This window comes from Phalaenopsis equestris, unplaced genomic scaffold, assembly GCF_001263595.1.
Source record: "Phalaenopsis equestris unplaced genomic scaffold, ASM126359v1 Scaffold001236, whole genome shotgun sequence".
Taxonomy (NCBI): domain Eukaryota; kingdom Viridiplantae; phylum Streptophyta; class Magnoliopsida; order Asparagales; family Orchidaceae; genus Phalaenopsis; species Phalaenopsis equestris.
In genome coordinates this window covers 14,143-25,671 of record NW_018165675.1, presented here as the reverse complement: position 1 = coordinate 25,671, position 11,529 = coordinate 14,143, and the positions used below count along the sequence as shown (strand labels likewise).

Genomic DNA, 11,529 nt, shown 5'->3' with positions numbered 1-11,529 from the left:
CCCATCCACCTAATCCTCAGTGTAGGCTTTCGAGAGCTTAAGTGCACACCTTAAGTGAGAACCCATCCACCTAGTCTTCAGTGTAGACCTCTTAGACTTTAGGTGTACACCCTAGGTGAGAACCCATCCACCTAATCCTCAGTGTAGGCTTCCTAGATTTTAGGAGCACACTCTAAGTGAGAGCACATCCACCTAATGCTCAATGTAGGTTTCCTAGTCTTTAGGAGCACATCTTAGGTGAGAGCCCATCTACCTAATCTCTGCAGTGTAACCTCCCAAGGTTTTAGGAACATACCTTAGGTAAGAGTCTATTCACCTAATCCTCGAATGCACAATAAAACTAGACACTTGACTATAATTCACAAACTGACTAAAACACCAGACACCAAGATGCACCGAGGCGTAGTTCATGCTTCCTTAATTAAATCAACAGTGAAATTTTCATAATGACTTAACCTACAATAAAACCCAGTGCACCGGGATTTGAGCTTGAATATTACACTCAAATCCTCCTGACAATTGAGGAAATCTGTTAACACCACATATGGATCATCGGACTAGGATAAGTCTAGGGTCTAGGTGGCGAGGGCGATGACGACATCGCTTATGTGTGCTTAAACGAGGGATACGAGGTTAGATTATTAGAATAATATCTCTTACCTCAAGGATCTTCAATAAGGGAGAGGGAAGGACCTATGATACTATTCACCGATTCTTAGTGGGATCGTTGCCCCCGACACTCTTAGGTTGCCAGTAGTTCTAGCACGATTAGAGTGACTAGTCTGTGGACTGTACGACTTTACAAAATATTTACAAAAATAAAATAAAAATTTCTTTTGCATGATTAAAAGAACTCTGCATAAAAAAGACTTAAATAATAACTTTTGCATGAAAATCTTTCTCTGAAAATTTATAAAGGTCCACGGCTAGTCATTTGGATTGAGGTTAAGGACTGCCTTGTGTAAATTGTCGGGCCGGTAACTCCTGTTCAAGATCGGGAAGCACACAGCTCAGCTCTGAGCCCCCACTTTTACCAATTTCTTATACCCAGTCTTGATCTGTCATATGTGGCTGCATGTTTCTTTTGCTCGTGAGTTCTACTACTCATTTTTATGACTTTCATGCTAGTTTTTTTTTGTCTTATTTATTTTTCTTGCAAGTATATTTAAATATGTTGCAAATCATACTATGCTCGCAACTTTAATAACGCAATAGTAGCAGATGCCCAAGTACGCTTTTACAGTTTATTTACAGTATTTTACTTTATTGCATCTTACCTTTCAAGTACATTTTATTTACTTGTGATTTGCTTATTCTCCATGCAAAACCAAAACTGAAACAAAACAAAACCAAACTTTGACATCAAAATTGTGAAACATAAACTACAATTTTCAAACAAAACCTTAGAGTCATCGCGATGACAAGAATTTGGAGCAACTTCGTGGACATCATGACGAAGAGTTTGGAGCGAGCAACAAGAGGATCTTCTTCAACATTATCCCTTCCTAATATAATAACAACCCATAGGACTTTGAGGTAGCTTGCCTAGCGCAACGTAAATCCTCACACTCCCTTTTTAGGCTCTTGCACAACCATATTATGCGACATGAGTCCTAAATCGACTTAGGTTCCGAGGTTGTCGTACGGTACTATGTAAACCCTCATATCTTTGCAGGCTATTTGCATAATCAGATATTATGCAAGTGCTAAGTCCCAAATAATAAAACTGGCAGGATCAAACAATTAATTAACATCATCTCCAAAAAAATGTAGCCACACCGTAGGATAGTCTGGGATGTCACTGAGGTTCCTCCTCAGGATCTATGACATCCCCCACCTTCTCCTTCCTTTGGACTCTTGAAAATAAGTGTTCCGCAAAGTGTTCCGCTCACTTGATTTTCCTCATCCTAACTTGAAAACCTGAACCTTGAATTCTTGAAGACTAGAACCATTGATCATTATCGAGAGTTTTCTCAAGTGACTCCCGTCATTTGAGATGTAATTAACTATAGGGGCTTGCCTCTATAGGGAACTTGGAACCCAGATAAAATAAACCCTATTTAATCTTTGTATTAAATAGGGGAACTTGTCAATCATACATAAAAGGTTCGCAGACCAAACGGATGTCACAAATCTCTTAGTTTGCAGGATTGAATCTATCTCCGAGGTCTACACTTATCTTTCGGGAGGCTGTAGTATTTACATTATCAGACACGATTATGCAAACTATTGGACTAATGAGATTATTGATGAGATCCATTTGGTCTCATTTTTTAAAAATTAAAACATACTACTTTTAAAACTCAAACTATATATATCTTTTATACTTAAATTAAATCTCAAAAAATTATTTTCATATATTCATATTTTCAAATATATCGAAAAAGTTGACCGACACCAACATGTTGCTATAGTGTGGTCGAGTTTGTAGAAGATTTAACATGTGATTAGAGTGTAGTTTCAGTTTTGGTTTGATGAAAGAGATGGTGGTTTGTTTGAGGGTGATTGTAAACGATTAGAGTATTTGTTGTATGATGGGTTGTTTTGTTCTTAGCTGTATCAAGAGCTGGAGAGGTTTGTTATTTGGTTGTTTCAGTGCATACATTAATTTCTTCACTATGAGTACGAGTAGAAGGATTCCATGCTAAGTTTGATTCGGTTCTTATGGCTATTTGATTACTTGGTATGTTAGGGGTAGGTCACTAAAGATATAAAGGATGATTTCTTCATTATCTATGTGGGATCTTGTTGTAACGATGTAATTAACAAGGATTTTAATGTTGGTGAGGAATTGTAACCTAGTTTGTGCTTAGTAGACATGCTATAGAGCTCGTTTTTGTTTTGTAAAATTCTTGATCTATTGGAGGCTTGTAGGGTTCTTTCAAGTGTGTTGTAGATAGTGAAGGTCGTTTGAAGATGTAGTACATGAGAAATAATGGAGTTAGAGATTGTCGAGAAGAGTGCAGCTGTGAGATTTTAATCAATAAGCTTCCAGATACTGTGTTCAGTATTTTTTGTCTGTTGTCCATTTTCTTGTGAGATAAACTCGAGTGAACAATGTGTAGTTTCATCTAGAAATGATTGAAATCCTTTTGCTATGAAAACCCGAATAACCTGTGCTTTCCAGATTGGATAGTTGTCATTTGTAAGGGGAAAGGTGGAAATGGTTTTGATGTGTGACATGAGAAATTTCAAGGGTATTGGGATGAAGGTTTCTGTCATTGTTGAAAGGTTGGAGTTCGTACGTTGATTGGATTGTGCAGAGTTGGTAGTAGAGGTGGCCATGGTGGGAGGGAGAATTCTTGCTTGATCTGGTTAGGGACTGAAAGATAGATAGAGATTAGCTCTCAAAATATACAAATTAGTTACTGATCTATGGTGAGAATGAAGTTTGTTGCTGGAGATGTACTGTCCATTTGCTGAATGTGATGTCAATATGTTGTAGGTCCTATGATTGTCTTCAGGTATGATCTGTTAAAGCGTAGGGTGTTTGACATCAATTTTTATTTATATTTTTTGCTTTTATTTTAAAATATAGTAAACAAAGAAAAATGTGTGTTTATTTATTTTTAATTGTTTTATATTATATTATTTTTAAATAAAATTTGAAAAATTTTAAAATTATTAAAAGAAGTAAAATTTGTTTTTTTGTGCTCTTAAATCATATTTTTGAAAACCAGCTGATCCCGATCTTGATCTCTATCTTGTCGCCTATCTTAAAATTTTACTTGGCATATAAATAGCCATGGATTCATTTTTTATTTTACCAATCTAATTTATGCATTTGATTATGTTTTGATAGATTTGGAATCTGTGACTCAAAAACTTGGAGTTTGTTTCATACTAATGTTTTAGCTATGCTTTATAGGGAAACTAAACATACATAATTTGTAGCCAAGTCGTAAATTCTCAACAATCATATATTGAAGTCATATTTCTTTCTCTTTGGTTCTCATGACATGGGGATAAGATACATCACTGAAAACACAACAAAAGAGCTGAATAAATATGTACAATTAAGAAATGTGTTCAGCCCACTTAGGGCTCATTGGATGAACTTCTTAGATTTATCAAATGAGATCGAAATTGGTTAAATGCTACCACAAGTCGAGTGATTACATTTAAAGATGTTTGGTCTAAGTTATATAAAGTATTTATTTGATAATCTAATACATCTAAAGCTTATATTTGTTAGATATAATAATAATAATAATAATAATAAATTTTGCTAAATAATATGCAGGTTATTAAAATTACAAAGATATTTTACAAAAACACATGCCCAATATATGTCTCTCTGTGTCATATTTAAGTTGGTACCATTGCAACAAGTTGTCTTTAATATCTATCCACCAAGAAGTGCAAAGCTTACGGATTTCACAAGTTTATTTAAACTAATAGACCCAAGAAAAAAATGTCTTGACCTAATGTGTTAGGCTTCCCATATTGATCCTCCATTTATAAGCTCTTATCATGGTGTAACATTATCAAAAAGGATATAGGCTGAATGTATAAGATCCCTAGGGTCTCGGGTTCAATGCACATGGGTGGATCACAAACACACTTTGTTATTAAAAAAAAAAAAAAAGATATAATTAAAATATATAAATAAAAAAAGTAAATTAGAAATTCTAAGAAGTGTGTGTACAAAATATATAATTCATTTAGCCAAGATTACATAGACTAAATACTGAATATTTTGTAGAGGTTGAAACAATCGGAAGCTCATTTTTAATTTTGATAAATATGTAATAAGTGCTAAAGATTAGCTTGCTTCAGTGCCTAGGTAAATTGCTTAGGCAATTTTAAGCAATTATGAATAATTATCACCTAACCTAAGCATAGTAGAAGAGGGAATCTTCTGTTTAACTCATATACAAGTTTGCTATGATTTTGGATACTTTAATCTTCTAACTCAACCAAATGATTCACTAGCTAAGCCAACTTACCCCAAATGTAGTCTACATTATGTTCAAGTGTATAAAATCAATGATTGACATGTTATAAATAAATATAATAATTCATATATATAGAAGCATATACATATGATTTTCAAAGAAATGATCAATAATTACTAATTTCATACATAAAGTATACTTGTATAATATGTAGTCATGCAAAATGCCTAAGAAAGAAATATAAAGAAAAAATGCCATCTTTAAAGTGAAGCCATTAAAAAAAAATGATGATAATAAATCAATGATAGCTTAAAAAAAGGCATTATTGACCAAGCACATCAACTTTCGCTTTCATTTTAAATGTACACCAAATAATAAGAGAAGGCTCACTTAGTGTAAATCAAGATCAAAGATCAAGTTATTGATTGATCTTCCATTAAATCTATTATTTCTAAGGAATTCAGCAAAATTTAGACACTTCTTGGTGTATGTGTAAAAAAAAAATATTTAAGGGCCATTCTAGTAATTTTCATGAAGGGGTTTCCAATTTTTTAAGCCTATGATTCGGAGAAATATTTGCGTACATAAGATGTACGCAGAGCTGCGTACATCTTATGTACGCAAATATTTATCACACATTATGGAAGGTCTCAAAAAAGCAACAAAAAGGTGTCTAAATATGTATAGCTAAGAAAGGTGTAATACTTGACTTGTGGTAGCATTTAGCCATTTTTTTTCTCCTTAGATAAATCTAATATGTTCTTCCAATGAGAAGAAAAAATACACTTTTTAACATGATTCTTATCTAGAAACAATCAAATAAGCTCTTAAATCCATGTTAATTAGCTTATTTATTTATTGAGAATAATTTTTTTCACATAATATAGCGATGCACGTGCTAAAGCATTATCAAGAGAATTGTAGGCTTTGCACTTTCAACCTCTAAAATTTATGATGATAGTTCATATAAGGGACTCTTGAATGAACAAATATTACATTCGGACTCCTGACGTAGAGATACATTTTAGTCCAATGAAATGACGCCATAGAAAAAAAAAAAAAAATCATTTTAGCACAGGAGAGTATTTCTTTTCACGTTATTTAGGTATTATTATGGTGATATTCAAGTGTTATTGTGTTCTGGGAATATTCCTAGTGTTATAATAACACAATAACACATCAATACCACCACAATAATACCTGAATAACGCGGAATAACACACGAGGAACATTCTCACTTGTTATCGGGTCGGAACACAGAAAAACGTGCACATTTTTTTGAAGTCACGTGTCTACATATCAATGGAATCCGAACGTATCTCTACGTTAGGAGTCCTGATAGAATAATTTTCCCTCTTGAATGGACGGAAAGAGCCAAAAGGCATTATATATTTTTGCAAGTTAAAATATTAAAATTAACAGGTAAAGGGATTATTGGTGCGTTTCAAGCTTGGGCCAGACCTGCTCACAAGGCAGTTGCAGCCCAAAAAAATAAGCGATGAGCTGACATTCTGGGCCTGAAAAGGGTTTAGCAGCCCGGCCCAAAATGAATCAATTGAGATAATAGCTTTTTTTTTTAACACAGTAATAATAATTATATATACCATGCTATTCAATCCTCATCATGTTTTAAGATATTGTGTAATTAATTAATGTTGAATTATTAGAGAATCTAACAAATTAGGTAACAGTAACAGAGCATAACAGAAGTTTAAGAACTCTTTGAAACTTCAGTTGCTTGTCAGTAAACATGTAATATATATATGACTTCCTCTTCTTATCTGAAAACCAGCTTTACAAGCCTTACAATGAACACCACCTCCTCAAAAAGAACCACAAAAAACAAACAATAAAAATGCATATATTCCAATCAAGATGTGTTAGTGAAATTACATCTATCTATCTGTATATATGATGCTGAACTACTAAGCTTGGTAACTCTTAACACGAATATGTAATCCATTCGGTGCTTCCACTCTTGGAAATTTATGCATTGTTGCTACTCCAACTTCCTCCCATCTGTATCATCAAATTGCAGCATGTGTTGTTAGAGATGTGGCTCATCATTAGCAAATATTCCAAGAAAACAATATCAACACAACAGCAAGGAGACTATTTCTATGACTTTAATCTTATGTCGGTCCACAATGCATACAACTTAAAACAATTGTTTATATATTTGTTTAAGCCCTTGTCCTGCAACAATGACCAGCCCTCTGGCAACACATACAATTTTTGGTACAGTTAATACCTGTATCTGGTGACAAAATAGTGAAGGAATGTAGCAATCTCAACTGTTCCCAACTCCTTCCCAGGGCACAGTCTACTGCCTCCCCCAAACAGCATGAAATACTGGTGAGAATCTAGGCTTTTGTCCTGTTTATCATGCACAATTTTATTTACCAAAATTCAATCAACAGATAATTATCTGCAGATATCAATAATAACTAACCATCCATCTCCATGGATTGAAGACCAACGGCTCGTGATACAAGTGTGGATCATAGTTGATCTCTCTGGTGTAAACATATATTCTCCATCCTTTTGGAATTACAAATCCTGTGAGGCAAGAGAAAAGTACAGTAAGATTTCAGCACTCCAACTGGAAGCCCTCTATATGCAGAGTAGAGCGATTATTTCAAGCGAATTGGTGGTATTGTGGTGGTAATGTAGTGTTATTATAGTGAATATCATAACAATACCATCACAATACCACTAAATTCTTATCTATCCACATCTACCTATCCACACGTAATGTTTAATCCTATATGCAAGGATTTAGGAGCACCTTTTATTTCTATATCTTGAGTTGTTTTTCTCAAAACACCATTAACAACTGTGGCCAATCTCAATGTCTCAAAAACAACCTGCATCAACAAAATCATTATACCATATAATCGTTAAACTTATGAGTGGAAAATAACAAAAATGATGTACTTACAGCGCGAGTGAAAACCATTGATTTGTAATCATTCCAGTCTATTCCTTCCTCAGCTGACTTCCCTTTCCTAATCTCAAAATGCTCATTCTGCAATATAATTAGTAGTTCATTATTGAGAACCATGTTTGAGATGCTGAGAAATAAATTTCCAGCTTCAGTTTGATTCAAACGCTGGTAAACTTCTTACTCGGAGTTCTTGAAGAGCTTTTGGGTGGTCATGGAGGAATTTGACAGCCATCATCGTAGTTGTAGAGACCGTTTCATAGCCCGAATAAATAAGAGCAATGATTAAATCTATGATTTGTTCTTCAGTAAGTTTAGATTTCATACTATCATCACTCTTGAGTAGAAGATCAAGCATGTCAATCTGGGAGCACTCAGAAGTCATCCTCTTGGCAATTATCTCCTTTAAAATTTCAACAATCTTCCTTCTTGCCTAAAGATATTGGAGTATTTACGAATCAGTTAAAACACACACACAATCACACAATCACACAATCATGTCTTTAAAGATTGCATGCATTGGAACATGATTACAGAAATAATTACCTGAAAAGCGCGCCGATAATTTGTTCCAGGAAGATTGATGGGCAATGATAGAGTTCCCAGAACAAGCTGAAATACCTCAATTTTGAGGGCTTCAGAAACGAGTCCATTTTCAATGCCAGCAATCTGTTTCAGAGCTGAGTACAGTGCCATCTGTTTACCAGAAAGAATAATGCTTATCAGTTATATAAAAATAAAGATTACATTTATGTTTCAACTCTAAACATTTGTTAATTTTTCAGTAACATAAATATCATTTGCAGTTCCAACTTCCTTTTTCACCAGAGACAAAAGGAAACTTTAAGCAACAATCAAAAAGTAATCCGAAAATTTTAAAGGCTAAAGGCTTCACCAACCTCTTTTGTTTTCTCCTGGATATCAATAACTTTATCATTCCAATTACTAAGATGTGACCTCATGAATTCATCAATTATAGGAAGAAGGTGTTCTCTCAGCATGGAAGGATTGATGAGACCAAGCATGGCATTCCTCATAGACTTGTGAAGAGGACCAGTAACAGCAGCAATGTTACATTCCCCTAAAATATCCAGCATAGATTTTGGGTATCCAGGTACAAGTCCTTTGCTTTCATTCATTAGGATGTATCTGTTGATCTCCAGATCCATGCAGACTACAGTCGGACATCCAAGTATATGTGATTTGAACAAGTTTCCATACCTGTGAATTTTTTCAACAAATAAAATGTATCATTATAAGAATTTTTTCATAAAAGAAAATGCAAATTGAAGTTTAAAAACCATTTAATGAGAATCTAGAAAAAGGTGCAAGAAAAAGGCTTGTTGTACTTATTACATGTACAATGCTTCAAGTGCTTTTAGTGACAAAGCATAAGTTGTTTAATCAAGACAAACTGCTTTGAAAAATGCACACCCTGTCACCTTAACCAGCTCTGTATCTCACTGAAAGGCCAAAATAAAAGGGAAAATAGAAAGAGAGAGAAAGAGAGGCAGAGAAGCATGAACTTGAGTACAATGGCAAAGCAAACTAATGGGTTCAGAGAAGCAAGTCAACCTTGCTCTCTGTTTCTTCATGAAATCTGGTCCTTGCTTGAGGAACTCAGTGGTCTCCCCAAACAGAGGCCACCCCATTGTTCCTGGAGGAAGACCCTTCTTCCTATGTTTTACTTCATTCCATCTCAACAAACCACAACAGAGAAGAAGAAGGCCAAAAACCAGAGCAAGAGCTACTTGAAGTAGCATCATTCTTTCACCAACAGCAAGCCAGAGCGAGAGAGAGAGAGAGAGCGAGAGAGAGAGAGAGAGAGATCAAATTCTGGAATTAGAGGAGTTATTCCTGATTTATTCTCTCAAGAATATAAGCCTATATATAGGAGTAGCAGGGAATTTATTTACCTCGCGGCATTACAGTGGCTTTAAGATAGTAAATTCTCAGAACTGACTCATAAAAACATTTCAGACAGTGCTTACTTGTTTACATATCTAGCGCTTAAATTTGATTTTTTTATTTATGCAATACTTAAAGTCTTAATATTATAAAAAATACATTATTATCAATAAGTTTTAAAATTAATATTATATATATATCCTTCCATAAAAAAAATAATAGACACCAATTTGAAGGGGCTTCTTACGAGCGCATTTTCTGTCCGGACTCCTGACGTAACTCTTTGTGCGGCGTAGATTAGATTATTCCTAAGTTATTTTCAGGTTATTTCTGAGTTATTTTCAATAATACTGAAATAACCCAGAAATAACTCGCGGTCTTTTATTTTTGGGCTATTTCGGTATTATTAAAAATACTCAAAAATAATATGAAAATAACTCAGACAAAATTTCGGCCGCACGTAGAGCTACTTCAGGAGTCCGCACACAAAAAATTTTGGCTTCTTTATTGTTTTAGGTGATATGTTTCTACTTCTAAACCGGCTAACACATATTCATTCAAGGTATCACTTGCTTCACAATTTATTAATTACTAACATTAATATTAAAAATGCAACTTTTAATATTTTGAAAGAATTTAACTGTAAATTCTTGAACACTCCAAGTTTCGCAAGCATATTTTTAACAAGATTTAATCGTTAATCTAATTTGATTCTAACTAAACATAAAAAAGATGAAAATTAAATCCAATGCTCTGTTCACTTGAATCCGTTCCATCTTTTTATACAACATTCGGTCTCATTGAAGACGTAAATCTTCGGATTTAAAGATTTACGCTGTCGTTGCAGGTGCTATTCATTTTCATTACTAACTCGTCGGATATTCAAGATTAAATAAATCTTATTTAACGTAAATCCAACGCAACAGCCAAACACTGTTTAAGATAAGCAAAACTCAAATTAAAGACTCCTTCTAAACCTGTCATGACTGAATGAATGATGTTGAATCTTAATTTATCTACCCAAAAATTGGATTAGAATTTTCTTACCAAGGAAAATATCACAACTATTTAAAGTAAATTTTCAAAAATGCTGCAAAAAATATATAAAAAACACGTATAAATGCTTAAAACCACTGCTTAAAGCCCTTGCAACACGAACAATTGCAAAAATTTAAAATTTGTTGCAATGAAAATAACAATTATTTTTATGATCGTGACTTCTTATATAAAATACAATAATTTTTTTTTCTTTTTTAGTTGTGTGTAGGAGAACGAAGAGATGAGCATGTAAGGGACGAAAAAAGAAAATTGACGAGTTAGTTTTGGGCCAATTTTGTATTGGTGGGTCAACTCGTACCCGAGGCGAAAGAAGTAAAAGAGATTATTGTTTCTTGGTTGAAAAGTTACATGATGTAATGTTTAACTTATTACAACAAGAGTAAAAGCTCACAAGTAATAGACAAAATCTTATCTCAATGCATCATGTTATTTTCTAGTTTTTTTTTTATTAATTATGTATTGAAATTAGCGGTATTGAATTGGGTTGGCGGATCGGATATGGGTCTAATGGCAAATAGACCCAGCTTGAATCTACTTCCCGAACCCAATCCTAATATTTAATAGGCTGGAAAGCTCAACTTGATCCTGCGTTCAACCCGCTAAGCCAAACTCCGCAGCCATAACAACTATTATCAATTGAATTGGTCAATCTTAGGTCATTTTTGGGTTGACATATCGAATCTGAGTTAATTTTAAGTTGGTGAGTAAGTTTTAGACCAA

At 33.9% G+C, this 11,529-nt stretch overlaps 1 protein-coding gene across 1 annotated transcript; it reads right to left on the bottom strand.

Moving 5' to 3' along the window:
* Nucleotides 1–6,632: 6,632 nt before the first annotated feature.
* On the bottom strand, nucleotides 6,633–9,687 carry LOC110033615 (cytochrome P450 85A1-like). The gene is made up of 9 exons (XM_020737652.1): nucleotides 9,418–9,687; nucleotides 8,742–9,063; nucleotides 8,389–8,538; nucleotides 8,027–8,275; nucleotides 7,840–7,926; nucleotides 7,687–7,765; nucleotides 7,351–7,457; nucleotides 7,150–7,274; nucleotides 6,633–6,917 (listed from the first exon to the last, which is right to left on the bottom strand). The coding sequence occupies exons 1-9, from the start codon at nucleotides 9,606–9,608 to the stop codon at nucleotides 6,824–6,826; spliced, it is 1,404 nt and encodes a 467-aa protein (XP_020593311.1). The 5' UTR covers nucleotides 9,609–9,687; the 3' UTR covers nucleotides 6,633–6,823.
* Between the last annotated feature and the right edge of the window lie 1,842 nt (nucleotides 9,688–11,529).

Coding starts and splice junctions, on each gene's coding strand:
- LOC110033615 (XM_020737652.1), bottom strand. CDS start 9,608: ATGATGCTACTTCAAGTAGCTCTTGCTCTGGTTTTTGGCCTTCTTCTT. Junction 8,276..8,388: donor ATTATCGGCGCGCTTTTCAG/GTAATTATTTCT, acceptor CAATATCTTTAG/GCAAGAAGGAAGATTGTTGA. Junction 7,275..7,350: donor TCAATCCATGGAGATGGATG/GTTAGTTATTAT, acceptor CATGATAAACAG/GACAAAAGCCTAGATTCTCA.